Genomic DNA, 15,214 nt, shown 5'->3' on the forward strand with positions numbered 1-15,214 from the left:
AGTCCTCACTAAGACCAAGAGAGTGGACCACTTCAGTCCTGTTCTGAGGTCTCTACACTGGCTCCCTGCCTCTCAGAGAATAGACTTTAACATAGTCCTGTTAGCTTATAAAGCACTGAATGGTTTAGTTCCAGTATGAACCATCCAGACCACTCAGGCGGTCTGGTGCAGGTCTGCTCTGTGTCCCTAGAGTCAGAACTATACATGGAGAATCAGCATTCACTTTCTATGCTTCATATATCTAGAACAAACTCCCAGAAAACATCAGGTCTGCTGAGAGTCTGAGTTCTTTTACATCAAGGTTAAAGACACACCTGTCCACTGCTGCCTTTGACTAAAAAACTTTTTACTTTTCAAATTTTCTATTTTCGCTCAAACTCTGCACTGTAACTTTTACTTTAATATGTGTGTTTTTATCTTTGTTGGGGTTTTATTTGCTGTTTTTATCACCTTTTACATGTTTCTTTTAAATTGTTTTAAGTTAAGAGCTTGGAGCTCAGATATGGATCTGGTATTGGCCAGAAACGTGAAACTGGTGGGGACAGAATCCGGACTTCGACCAAGGTTCTTTCTGGCATATATACATAGAGGGATCGGCCAGAAACATGAAACTGTCTGGAACAGGATCCGGTCACCAGACCAAAGTTGTTTCAGGCATCCGGGATAGGTCAGTAATGTGAATCTGTCTGGGACAGAAACCAGTCTACAGACCAAGGTTGTTTCTGACAAAAAAACAAACAAAAAACAAACAAACAAACAAAAAAAAAAAGGGAAGAAACATAGAGGAACCCAGGTTTTTTATCTTTTGTGGGTCTTATTTGCTGTTTTTAATCACTTTTTACATGTTTTGTTTAACATGTTTCCATTGTGTTTCTTTTTCCCTCTGTCATCGTTATTTAATGTCCTGTGTGAAGCACTTTAAATTGCCTTGTTGCTGAAATGTTCTGTACAATAGACTTGCCTTGTTTTTAAGTCATGTCCACTCCAACAAAGGATGACATGATTATATTTTGGAGGTCACAGGTCAAGGTCACTGAACCTAAATCCTTGCTTTTAACCAGCGTGCGTTAGCTCTACTTTCTTCCTCCATCTTTTCCCCGTTTCATCTGTTTTTATTCCCTCCCTTTCCTCTGCTCCCTGATCTGTCTTCAGCCTGTGTGACAGTCACGGTTACAGACGAGGTTATTGAATTTTTGATGAAGCAACGATTCAGAGAGAGAGAGAGAGAGAGAGAGAGAGAGAGAGTGGGAGAGAGAGAAAGAGAGAGTGGGAGAGAGAGAGAGAGAGAGAGAGAGAGAGAGAGAGAGAGAGAGAGAGAGAGAGAGAGAGAGAGAGAGAGAGAGAGTGGGAGAGGGAGAGAGAGAGGGAGGAGGTGTCTGCAGGCTGTTTTATTTGTGCTGCATTAAATATTCATCCCTATACTCACATTTATTGTTGTGTGCTAGCTTTTCGTGTTTGTTTGTCGTTATAAGGTGTACGAATGATCACTATATCAGTCTGTAAACAGTGTCTGTGTGGCTGCATGCAGCTGCAGAGTGATGGTGTGAGTTTCTGCAGACGTACAGAGGTGAAGTGTTTGTGCATTAATGAAGAGAGAGAGAGAAATTAATGAGTGATGAATGAAGCAGAAGAGCGTGTCGGAGTTATGAAACAATAGAGAGAAAGAGAGAGAGAGAGGAGGAAGAATGTGTGAGTATGAAAGAGGAATATTGTGTGAATCTGAGGTGGAGACAAACACTGAGACTCTCTCCTAGCTGTTGGTGTGAATGGATGTAACACATAAATGGTGATAAGAGCGTGTGAAGTACAGATGAGCGCGATGAGGAGGAGGGAGGAGACGAAGAGGTGAGACACCTGAGAGAAGACGGGAAATGATCTCGCCAAATAACTCACTAACACCGAGAAGTGTGTGAGAATTACAAACAGGAAATGATCCAGGCTCTGTAAACTCATGAATGCTGATGCAGGCTGCAGGTCGCTCTGTTTGCATAATGTGTCAAACTGATGTACAGCTGTGATCAGCTGGAGAGTTTCTCTACTTTCACGTCTCAGCGGCACTATCACAGTGGCTTTATGGGTAAAAATATGTATAGTTGGTGTTTTAATGCTGGTGGCTGCATCTAATGTTCCAGATCAAACAGAAATATTTCATGTTCCTCATAAGGATGGTCAATTACAGCATATACAACCCTAGTTCCAAAAAAGTTGGGGCACTGTGTAAGACGTAAATAAAAACAATGGCATGATCTGTAAGTCTCATAAACCCATGTTTTATTCACAATAGAAGTTAAAACTGAGACATTTTATTATTTCATGAAAAATATTAGCTCATTTAGAATTTGATGGCAGAAACACACCTCAAAAAAGTTGGGACGGGGCAAAAAAAAAAGACTTGAAAAGTAAGTGGCACAACTGAAATAACAGCTGGAGAAGCATTTGGCAACTAATTAGTTTAATTTGCAACAGGCCAGTAACATGACTGGGTATAAAAGAAGCATTTCAGAGAGGCAGAGTCTCTCAGAAGTAAAGATGGGCAGAGCTTCACCAGTGAAAAACTGTGTCTAAAAAGTTTGGAACAATACAAGAAAAAAGTTTCCATGACTTTGAATGTTACCAAGTCCCTTAAGGGACATAGTAGATTGAAATCATACCATAATATGTACGGTGATTGAGGGTTTTTGTAAATGTGATGATCCTCTGCTGAGTTATTATGCTGGAAATGCCGAACCTGTGAATATCTTTAAAACACTACCGAAGTTTGAAATTGGCCTAAAATTTAAAGAAATTCAATCCATGCTTAGTCGCAGGCATGCTTTTCGTCTCAAAGAAAGGTATTTGAAGGCATTTTGGGTGAAAGGGGGCTCTCGTCGTAACACTCGGATCTGGTGTACCTGGGTGAATTCATCAGCAACCAGTTGTAATCCTCCGGACAGCTGCACAGGTACAGATGAGTGTATGCCAAATGTTGTGTAGGCATTTGACCTTCTTTAAAAAGCCAACAATGCCCCCATTGATACATATTCATTACGGCTTCAGTTTATCGTATGAATCCAGGTGCCAGATGAAGTGAGCTCCTTTTGCAAAGTAGTTCCATTTACTTAAACGGCTTGGTTGTCTTACTGAATGCCGTCCTGGATCCATCTCTTTCAAACCCATTTGCACGTTTTCATTACTTACACATAATATTAGCTCTCTGCATTTGGCACACACTCATCTGTACCGTGCAGCTGTCCAGAGGATTGCAACTGGTTGCTGATGAATTCGACCAGGTACGCCTTATCCGAGTAAGTTTTACGACGAAACGGTCCCCTTTCACCCATAATGCCTTCAAATGCCTTTCTCTGAGACAACATGCATGCCTGCGACTAAGCATGGATTGAATTTCTTTAAATTTTAGGCCAATTTCGAAGGAAAATTCAATGAATCTCCCCCACAGATGCTCGCCCTCCATTGTTTTGGTTGGTTTGACCCGGAAGTAGTTACTTCTATGTCATTTAAATCTACTTTTGCAAGATCTTACCAAAAAAAAAAAAAAAAAAATTCTCCCATTTTTTTTTTATGTCCCTTACAAAAAAGAAAAAAGAAAAAAAAAATTCTTCCTTGAATTTTTTTTTTCTCCTATGTCCCTTACGGGGCTCTGTAGAATGTCCTCCCATCTGCAATTTAAAAAGATTCAGAGAATCTGACAAATCTGTGCGCAAGGCACAAGGCTGGTGGTTGGTATCCAGAAATGCTGCCATCTTTTTTCAGCCAAAAGAAGAAGCCATATGTAAACAGGATCCAGAAACACTGCTGTTGTCTTTGGGCCAAACCTCATTAAAATGGACTGAGAAAAAATGGAAAACTATTCTGTGGTCAGTTGAATCAAAATTTGAAATTCCTTGTGGAAATTATGGACGCTGTGTCCTGCATACAAAAGAAGATTGGGAGCATCCAGCTTGTTCTCCTGGCAATTGGGGTTGTAGTTTGATACGAGTTTGGTTTACTCCAGCTCCATATAAATGTGTTTTAGAGTGAATCTATCCAGCATTTAACTCATAAAAACAACATGATATCCTGTTTATCTAGAAACTTCCACAGGTTTTTGTCTGTAATAAAAGCAGACTGGACCAAAAGTTAGAGATGTGATGAGTTGTTTAGCATTAATTCTCCTCACACCACTCTCACTGTAATGGATTCAATCACAGATCAATACAGCTATTATCTAAACAAACCTCAGGCCTGCTGAATATTCGGCCCACTGCCTCGCCTTGGCTCTGGCCTGCCCTCCATCAGCAGAGATCGTCTCCGTCTCTGTGTGTTAGAGCGGCCATAATTCAAACTTTGTCCCTGAACAGCCCGAACCTTCCACTGACTTTCCAATTTGCAAAAACCTCCGACTCACGCAAAAAACATTGATATTCTTCACGTCGACTGAATGAGCCGGAGCTACTTGACACCTAAAATCGTTTCCATATCATTATCCGGAGCAACGGAGCAGAACGGCGAGCTCCGTATGTGTGAACCTACACACACGAAAACACACTCTCTCTCTGTCTATGGGTCATAAAATATTCACTCATGGATCGGAACGGCATTTAAATGGAAGTTTGAATCACTGATGGAAAAACCCAGGCAGAAAAACTTTATTTTCTCCAAACATCAGGCTTCATTTACCTTCTGCAGATTAAAGGAGATTACGTCTATTTTTAATGAAGACGTGACAACTCTAGGAGGGTGTTTTTAACTTTGTATTTAAAAGTGAATGAAAAAAAATTTCAGATGTACAGTATAGCTCTTACTACTATTTTAGGATGTCCTCACATTAGTCCCAGATAGCCTGTCCCATGTCAAAGCACATTGCCCCCCCTCTTCAGTCCCTTTCTGGCCTGCACCTTCACTGCTCCAAGCCAACCAGGTCAGAGCTCGGTTAATGCTACAGAAAATAACACAGAAAACATGGCAGCAACTTCACAGACTTCTAGCATAGTCCACTAAAGCAGGGGTTCTCAACCTTTTCAGCCCGTGACCCCCAAAATAAAGGTGCCAGAGACCAGGGACCCCCACTGTACGTGAAGGTGGTTGAACACAGACATAAAAAACCGAGAATAATGATGTGCAGAGAAGGCTGCTATAAGGGGGGATAAAGAGGAGAGCTCTCTGGGGCCCAGCCATGAAGTCAGCAAAATTATGGTCTATTGTTATCAAGTATGTGATAACCACATTTAATTTGTTTACTTGAATAACAATAACCACTGTTATCAAAGCAAAAATTGTGTTTTTTATTCATTTGTGCCATAGTATATAGTCATCTTAAAAATGTAAATCCCTTTTTTTAAAAATCAGAAATAAAATAGCAAAAAAAATAGTGGCAAAGGTGGTGAAATGGGATTTCAAAAGTAGCAGAAATGGGTTAAAAGTTGCAAAAATTAAATTAAAATGTTGGTAGAAAGTGGCAAAAAAGGGTTAGAGTGTCAAAAACTGGCATCAAAAGTAATAAAAATGGTTACTGGTGTCAATATTGGCTTAAAACGGGCAGGAATGAGGGAAATGGTGGCGAAATGGGATATAAAAAAGTAGGGAAACTGGTTAAAAATTGGCATGAAAAACAGTGAAACATAGTTAAATTAGCAAAATAGGTGTAAAATTTGGTAAAAAAAGGGGTTAAAAGTGACAATAATAGGTCAACAAAAGCAAAATTAGGTGGGAAAAGTGATGGAAAGGGTTTACAAGTGACTAAAATATCTTAAGGTGGAAAAAATGTGTAGAAAAGGTGTTAAAATATGATTAAGAAGTAGCAGTAGAAGAAGTAGTAGAAATAGGAGTTATGTGGCAAAAGTGTATTAAAAGGGGCAAAAATTTGCAAGAAAAAGTGATGAAAACAGGTTAAAATTTGACAAATTTGGTGTAAAGTGGCAAAAAAGGAGTAAAAAGAAGCAAAAATTGGCTCAAGTTGTGCAAAAAATATTCTTAGTTTCTTCAAGGCATCTGGCGACCCCTTCCCAGTGTCTCGGACCCCCAGGTTGAGAACCAGTGCACTAAAGAGTAGCGCTTTGCATGTACTAAAAGGGCAGAAAAAGACAAGGTCTGATCCACAGAGCATGCATGAAGGGGGCATCAATAAAACTGCATGCAAGACTGATCTGTTGAGCAAACAGCGTCCTTGGTGTGCCTGTTAAAAAATGTGAGCTCTCCCTCAGCAAATAGGCCTCATCTGAAATAGCAGCTAATTTCCAAAAGCAAGCACTTATTTCCACAGGCAGCAAATGCGTAGCAACTTTTCACCAGTTCAGCCCATCTAACTGCTATAATTGGCGCCACGTCTGTGTGTCTGTGTTGATTTGCATACCACACCGTTGCTCCAGTTGTCCTCGATTCCTTTCAGAAGACTTCTTTGGTGCACTGAATCGAAACTGGTGCCATAAAAGACTCATAAATATGCACAGATTTTCTATAAAATTCTAAAATGTTGCACCAAGTCATCATTAGGGAACTTATGCTGAGTTCCATTTACCTCTGAGGTTGCATATCGGAGCTGGGAATTAGGTCACTCGGGTTGAACGTGTTTTATTTGCATGGAGATGCTTTATCAATGCTCCACAAAAAGTGCATGCACTAAAACTTTGTTAATAAGTCAAAAGTCACAGCTTTAATGCTCCCCTTTCTGTGTTGTTGGTCTATCACTGCACATACGCACTGGTGTGCAGAGATGCTGAGTCATTATTCACTAATTTGGGGAAAACACACCCCCTTTCATTCAATTTGGCCTTACTGCATTAAGCATCTAGTGACGAGGCAATAATCAGTCAGCATAAATAGAGTAAAGGTTAGCCTACTGTCTGCAAAAGCAGATGGAAGCGTGCAGCAGTTTTTATGACGCCCAAATTTTCCAGAGATCAAGAAACAATTCCACCTCTGTATGATTTAAAAATAAATGCTGATAAATGATTTGTAAATAAGGTCTGTAAATATTGCAATTACTAAGCCATACTCAGGTGTTAAATCAGTCTCCCAGCTGCTGTTTCATCCACGTGTGGCATCGTCACGCATTCTCAGGGTTTCCTTCATTCAGAGAGGAAGCTTCGAGGTGGTGCTTCAGTGAATGTACTAGTTTGACTTTAATTATAGGCACTGACTGTTATTCTGAATATTTAACAGAGAATTTCTGAATCTGTGCGGGATGTGGGCAGGATGGACACACCTATTTTTGGCATCATATTTATATAAAGATGACAAATGACTTGGCTTTTTGTGCACAGCCCTCTATTTTTCAGGTTGACTGGATCATCTGTGCATTCCCATGTGTCACCCTGTTTGGTTTAATTGAGCTACATGGATTGATGCCTGTTGGAAGTGAGCTCTACTGAACCAGACTTGGTGCATACCTTTAACAGAGCAAAGTGAAGTGGTGCTTCTGGCACAAGCTGTGGGTGGACTGTAGTGTGTTCTGTGGTATTACAATTATTAAGTGGAAATCAAGAGGTTTGCTTCGGTGTGCAGACACCAAGCTCATGGAATATGGCTGTGACTCCCCTGGATTTCTTAATTATTCAAGGAGACAATTCAGCCAAATGTGCCGCAAGCAAAAATGTCTCGTCCATGTTGCAAACCCACGTTTGTGTTTGCATATGAGCAACAAACACCTCTATAGACTAGACTATAGACTCCAAACTCACATCCAAGAGATAGTAACACCATGATTGTTTGAGCTGTGTTCATAAACATGCTTTGGAATGGACCCTTCTGAAAGCAAATGTAAGAAAGTATGAAGTTTGTGAAAGCCTTTCTATTACATTTTCTTCTAAATTTTCTTGATGCATAAAATGTTCTACTGTGCTTGCATTTCCAGGTGATTGAAAACTGAGATTTGTATGATGGTAAAGACCAACTGAGCCTGCAGCAAGAACAAAGCAATGCAAACCCTGATCAGTCATAGACAAGTCACGCAGAATTGGCATACTTATTCTGAGGTTTTGGGCTTTTCTTGCAGATCATAACCTTGCAAAGCACATGGGAATGCCTGTTTCTGTGTTTCTCACTTGCAAATCAATCTGGCAAAGCTCCCATCTGAACTGTTTGGGCCTGGTTAGAAAGGGACAGGACCAATCAGCGTCGATAGGCAGTACTTTCAGGCGCGGCAGAGTCGTGATTTAAACAAGCAGCAACAAGAGTTTGGTGCAATGATGGCGGAGGACATTAGTGTGGATGCTGCTAAAGCGCCAGTTATACCAGAACTTGGACATTTCTTCAGCTTACACCCCTCATTAGTGGCTATGACGTCACCTGTTTTGTTGCTCTGATTGGCTCGTAAAGATGCGACAGACAGAATGTTCATCCGATCACACTCCGAGTTTTTTTAAAGGCTCTGCCCTTTCCCAAACACAGTCTATAAGAGGTTTTCTGTGTCAGGTTAGGAAGACCATGCATAGAGATACAAACAAGAGTGAAAGAGTGGGCAACGACATGTGAAAAAGGAGCCACAGGCCGGCTCTGCACTGCTTTCGTGGAGTGCAACCTTACTACTGGGCCATTATTTGCTCCGCCATAATTGAGATCTAATGCAAGCCCTCATCAGCTGACCACCAGCTGATTTGCTCTACACACAATTGGCTGCTCTTGCCCGGCAACCTTCCCCCATAATGCTGCTTCTCATGTAATCTCTGTCATTCTGTTGTCATTGATGCCTGCTCTGCTCTGGGATTTTTGCTGCTTCTCTGCCTGCCTTATGCTTTCCTTATCAGCGTAAGAAAACCAGGACTGTGTGCTGGTCCTGCTTAATACTTTTACGTAAGCCCGTCAAAGGGTGGGGGGATTCCAGAGCAGCCACACCGCCAATTATAGGTGTTTCTTGACAATGTGGTGCTGTGTGAACTCAGGGGGTGCAAATTAGGTGCCATTTGGACTGGAGGAATTCCTCTAGTCAGCTTAATTCTCGTGTTTTGCTCCCTTGCCGTCAGTTAAACATAGAACATGGAGTGTATTTGGTGTTTGGTACTCACGTAGAGAAGGCGTTGTTCTGCCTCTCACAGCGGATGCCTTTGCAGTTGTTGTGTTCTTCTGAGGCCTTTGTCTCGTAGTAGAAGTACAGCTGGTTCAGACCATTAGCAAACGCCAGCAGGACCTACACAGGACAGATAGTTCCCTTCATAACACATTCATGCCCTGACAAGTTTGTACAGCTTGAATAATTTCGGACCAAGTGCCAGTAGACCTTCAGTTTGACACGCCATTTTACCTTTTGACCTTTAGTTTGACACGTCATTTTACATCACTTATTTGTGACGTTGTTGAGTCGTTGCAGCCCCATCCTTACTGAGTTAGAGGGATTGACCTTCGAATCCTACAGGGTGATCTGAAACAAAACCCTTATCCTTAAACAGGATATCAGCAGTGTGACGTTACGTAAAGCTGATAATGACAGGCCATGAAGTGACGTGTCCTCTGTGCCTCCAGCTCTCTGGGATTGATTTTAAGGACTTCAGGGAGCTAAAGGGTTCTCATGTGGATCGTGTTGTAGGTTAGGAGTTCCCTAGAGAATAACTTAATGAGGTTTGAGAGAAATAGGCCTGGAGTGTCCTTCTACCATCGATGAAGGATACAGATGCAGCATGTTGATCACTCTGAGAATAGAGCTCTTTAGGAAAACTGGCAATAGATGCACACCATAACTGGATGGTTTAAAGTCTAGTATCTTCACTAGAATGTGATGGATGTTACTGAGTTAGTGCCAGAAGATGACTCAAGTTGTTTAATGATTTCCTGTTGTTTTGTAGTTAGCATAGTGAAGTAGAACAAATGTTTCATGAAGACAGTTTGTAATCTGTGCCACTCACCAGACAGTAAATGAAGAGGAACTTGAGGATGTCCAGCAGCATCCTGCCCAGTGAGATCTGCAGAGGCCCGAGGTGAGAGTTGGCGGTGAAGAGGGAGATGAGTCTGAGTGAGCTGAAGATGTTGGCGATGGCGAACAGAGCCTCGGCTATCAGCGTGGGGTGCCACATCTCCCACTCCTCCCTGGGTCGAGAGGAGTTATACTGGAGGAAGCAGACAGGAGACACGAGGGGTTGATTTAAAAAATGGAGAAAGGTTTTCTGAAACGTTCTTAAAAAATAAGATGGAGACTTTCGAAGCTTTTGGGAAATTTGAATTGAATTTTATGGAAACCTTGGCATTTTTTTGTGGCTGAAAATAGGAAAACTGAAATTTTAGGAGAAAATTTCTGTAGAAATTTATTGAAAATGTTTTGAGATTGAAGGCAGCTAATTGTCAAACCTCTGGAATATTAGGAACTTTCAGCAAGATCTGTGGAAACCTTTGAGATTTTTTTTTCTGTAGTTTTTAGTGGGAATTATTCAGAGAGGATCAGGAACTTTCAAAAGGTGTTTTTGGAAACTTTTGAGAAATGTTAATAGAAATTTAATTCCAAATGTAGTAGGAGGAATTTCTTCTGAAACTTCTGGGAATTTTATGAGAAAATTCTGAAATCTTTCTGAAAATATTTCTGTTGAAAATTCTTGGTTTTGTTTGGGAATTTAAAACAGTTGATTTCACAACTGGAATTTCAGATTAAATTTTGAAATCTTTCAGGAATTTTCTGTCGAAATTATCTAAAACTTTTGGAAAATTTCAGTGGAACTTTCTGGAATCTTTGATGAATTTCTCAGCAAAAAGGTACATACATTTTCAGCAGGTATTTTTGAAAACTTTTAGGAAATTTTCTGATTTTTTTTTTCTTGAAAGGATGTTGTTTAACTTTGGGAATTTCCGGTGGAAATTTCAGGAAGTTTTGAAGGATTTCTTGGCTGGAGTACTCCTTTGGCATATGGATTGTGAAAGTTTCTTGAAACTTTCTGGGATATGTAGCTGGAATTACATGAAAATCTTTTGGACTTTTTTGTAAAAATTCAGTGAAAATTTTTGGGAAATGACCAAGATTTTTCAGTGGGTATATTTTGTTTATTATATATTTTTAAATTTAAAGAAATTTCTTGAATTTTCAGCCAGAAATAAGGGGGGAAATAGGAAATGTAATTTGAAACTTTTGCCAGTTTTCAGGGAATTTCTGGTGAATTTTAGAACTTTTTGGGTATTCTCAGTAGCAATTTTTTTCACCTAAACTTTTGGGAATATTCAGCTGGAATTTCAGATGAAACTTTGAGGAATACTTGAGGAAGAAGACCCAGTTTTAAGCAGAGTTCTGTCAAAAGAGTACTTAAAAAGTGTCTTTATACCATAACTGTTGTAAAAACAAAAATGAAGCATTATTTCCTCATATATATGTGGAGCATGGACTGCATGAATGTTGTCTTTATTTTCTGCAGAATCTTCTAGTTGAACACCTAAGCCCAGGTGACTTAAACTGCTGACTCGTCTCCCTGAAAGCTGTTGGATGTTGATTTGACGTGTCTCATTTTCAGCAATAACGTGGCTGAGTCTAACAATAGCCGACGTCTGTCTCTCTCTAAAACTATTTCCCCGGAGTCTTCCTCAAAGATAAAACTCATGATTTTGTGACAGCCTCTGAATCCCCCTGAAGCTCTGCGCTCATGTTTCACTTCACGCTTGACTTTTCCTCCTTTTCTTCTCCTGACCTTCAACATCCTCCTCTTCCTCTTCTCTTATTTAGCGTTTCCCTTACTATCACTTTCCCTCTGTATCGAGCTTTTCTCCCAGCATGCCTTGTTCCTGCAGTATTTCCCCCCCTTTATCCGCGTCATGTGTCTCCCTCCTCGCTGTCTTTCTCTCCGGCTTGTCTCTCGCTTGGCTTCCTCCTCATTCAGAATTCAGCCATTAGACTTCCACAGGACGTCTGTCTTGTTAACTCTGCCTCCATTAGCATGGGCGCACACATAAACTCACACACAGGGGGAAACAGGAGCATGCACACAGATGCACACTCATTAATTTATAGACTCTCCTGCATCCTCTCTCTCTCTCTCTCTCTCTCTCTCTAACACAGAGACACAATGACGGAGCAAATTTAAGCTGCCAGCTCTCTGGAGAAATTTAAAAATCTTTAAATATTTCAAGGAAAAAGACAAAAAAAAAGTATGCAGCTCTGACAGCTGCTCCTGAGCGTAGATTTGTGTAACTTCCTGTCGACTTGTGTTAGTGTGTGTGCAGTTGTGTGTCTGTATCTACATGTGTGCGATATAAAACGGTGCGTATGCGGGGCCCCGTGTAGGAGGGCCGCCCGCCACCATCAGTGACTCACAGCTGCTGCAGATGGCCCGGCCGTCTGGTGTGTGTTCATCTGTGTTTACCCCTCGCTCTTAATAAATAAATAAATAAATATATCTGTATGTATGCAGTAAAGCTAGGGACGTATGAGTTAGGCTGAAAGCTGTGCTTTTAAAGGAGGGAATTAGTGCATTAAAACATCTAAATCAGGGGTGTCAAATCCAGCCTGCAAGATGATCTCATATTTCTGTTCTAACTGGCCCACCAGTATGAGGTCTGCAGATTTTCTACAGTATAAAAATTTGAACTTAACCCTGATGGAACTTTAACATTTTATCTCATATTTTTACCTTCGAGATTAATAACTGTAAATTTTAAATCCTATCTTGACCTTTTAAAATCATGATTTTGACTTTTATCTCACCTTTTGACCTTTTTCAACTCCCAACATTCACTTTTATGTCACTTTTTTACCTTAAAAATTCATGATTATTAATTTTATTTCATATTTTGACATTTGAAACTCATGATTTCAATGCTTACCTCATATTTTGACTTTTTAAAATTTAAAATTTTGACTTTTATTTAATGTTTTGACCTTTTTCAACTCCTGACTTTCACTTTTATGTCATTTTTTTAACCTTAAAAATTCACGATTATTAATTCTATTTCATATTTTGACATTTGAAACTCATGATTTCGATGTTTACCTCGTATTTTGACTGTTAAAAATCATGATTTGGAGTTTTATCTTAGTTATTTACTTTTAAAATTCATGGTTTCATTGTTCTATCTCATATTTTGCCTTATAAAACATTTTTTTGACCTTTAAAGTCATATTTTTACCTTTTAAATGTGTAAGATCGACTTTTTATCTCAGATTTTGAGTTTTTAACTTATCATGTTCACCTTTTAATCACAAAATTATTCATTATCATTGCCAAGTTTTTTTTTAACCTCCATAATTCATTTCTAGTGAAAATAAGGTCGACATTTTATGGTTAAATATTGACCCTGGAAGGCTGGTTAGATCCAAGTTCAGAATCCAGCCCCTGCTGTGATTGAGTTTGGCACCCCTGATCTAAATGAAGATGTACGCCGAGAATTATGACCCTTCAAACTCTTAAAGGTTACAGCTGATGTTCACAGCAGGAAAACCAGAAAATTGTTGTTTTTTTTTTAAATCTCCTATTGCTGCTTTTTTGCATGGCAGTGGCAAACTCTCTAAATCAGGCTCTTAGCATGATTTTAAAATTAATACGATGGTGATAAAATAAATACATTTGTATTTTTGGCTCAAATATAGGTCAAAAATGAAAAGAAAACATCCAAATATTCACTTATTTATTCAGGATTAAACTTTATATGCCAGTTATTTTTACAGCATGATGGAGCGACGTCTAAAATGGTCTGTACTCGACGTTTTATTTTCGCTACGACGACCTTTTTGGGCATTAAAATAAGATAAAGACATCGTATTTAAACACCAAAGATCACTGGCAGGCATCATAACATTGTAAAGAACACACAAAAAAAGAGGGAACAAGACCTTGTGCATAAATTTAAGTATAACCCCAATCCCAAAAAAGTTGGCACGCTGTGTAAAATGTAAATGAAAACAATGGAATGGTTGTTAAACCTCATATCTTATTCCAATAGAACAAAAACAACATATCAGACGTTGGAACTGAGACTTTTTACCACTTCATGAAAAATATCAGCTCATTTCGAACTTGATGGCAGCAACGCGTCTCAAAAAAATAGGGACAGGGCCATGTTTACCCTTGTGTAGCATCACCTCGTCTTATAATGACAGTCTGTAAACATCTGGGAAGTGTGGAGACTAGTAGATTGAGATTTGGGAGCACAGTGTTGTCCCATTCTTGTCTGATGTAGGATTTTAGATGCGTAATAATCCTGGGTCTTCCTCGTTTCATGATGTTTTCTAAAATTTTTTCTATCAAGGCCTTCCCTGAGAGAGACGTCGTCTGGATGGGACCATATGTTTCTCTAAAACCTCTCTCTACTTCTCAGCATTGATAGTTCCTTTCCAGATGTGTAAGCTGACCATTCCATTTGTTTGGAAATTTCCAAACAAATTTTCCCAAACATCCCCACAATTTTCCCATATTCCCATGAACATGCCAAAATAAAAATTCATTGCAAATTTACCCAAAATGTTCCAATCCATCGCTATAAAATGTTAAAACATTTACACTGAATTTCCTTGAGAATACTTGAAAATTTCCAAGCAAATTCCCTGATATATCCAGCCCCCGGACTTCCAGAGAAACAAATACTGGAGTCTACTAAGGATAAAGCTGGCCCTTGTACAAATATAGCTGATGACCCCTGGAATAGAATATGGGTTTGTGAGGTTTGACAACTCTTGCATTCTGTCTTTGTTTACATTTTACACAGTGCCCCAACTTTTTTGGAAATTTGGTTGTAGTTTAAAAAAAGCTAGAGATAATGCTCTGTCTTTCTAATATGGGGCTGGTAGGTGGTTCCAAAGACAGGGGGCTGATTCTGAAAAAGAAAAACCTGTGAGTTTCTGCTGGACCTGAGGGAACATCCACTGGGGAATACGCAAAGACCAGAGAGACCGTGCTGGGGTATAGGGGATTAAAAATCCAGAAACTGGAGGCTAAGCCATGGAGGGATTTAAAAACTAAAATGGATTCTAAAACCAGCAGGGAACCAGTGAAGAGGTCATGTGCAGGTGTTATAGAGACTGTGGGCAGTGTCTTTCAAGTGGGAAATATAATGGTGTTATCATCTGCAAAAAGGGAAAAGAAATTTCACTAAAAAGGCAGCCTGTTGCATGAAGTTCCCATTAATCAATCTGATAAATCATTCACTCCACCAGAAGTCAAACCTTTACCTTTACGTACGCCACTATCTTCAGAGAGATGGTGGCCAGGTAGAGCGAGTTCATGGCGAAGTCCATCAGGTTCCACCAGTCGTGGATGTACTCTGTGAACCCCCCGTCCCACATCTCCTTAATCTCTGCCCAGATGAAGCCTAAAAAACAAACACAAACATTTTCAGTGAT

At 39.8% G+C, this 15,214-nt stretch overlaps 1 protein-coding gene across 1 annotated transcript in view; it reads right to left on the minus strand.

Annotated features, from left to right (window-relative positions):
• Nucleotides 1-15,214, minus strand: part of trpc5a (transient receptor potential cation channel, subfamily C, member 5a) — a 99,919-nt gene that overhangs the window by 24,135 nt on the left and 60,570 nt on the right. The window contains exons 10-12 of the mRNA XM_041779046.1: nt 15,044-15,183; nt 9,813-10,013; nt 8,979-9,100 (exon numbers count right to left, since the gene is read on the minus strand). Of these exons, the coding sequence (XP_041634980.1) occupies nt 8,979-9,100; nt 9,813-10,013; nt 15,044-15,183 (463 nt within the window). The remainder of the gene's footprint in view (nt 1-8,978; nt 9,101-9,812; nt 10,014-15,043; nt 15,184-15,214) is intronic.

Source organism: Cheilinus undulatus, linkage group 22 (assembly GCF_018320785.1).
Source record: "Cheilinus undulatus linkage group 22, ASM1832078v1, whole genome shotgun sequence".
In the NCBI taxonomy this organism is placed as follows: Eukaryota; Metazoa; Chordata; class Actinopteri; order Labriformes; family Labridae; genus Cheilinus; species Cheilinus undulatus.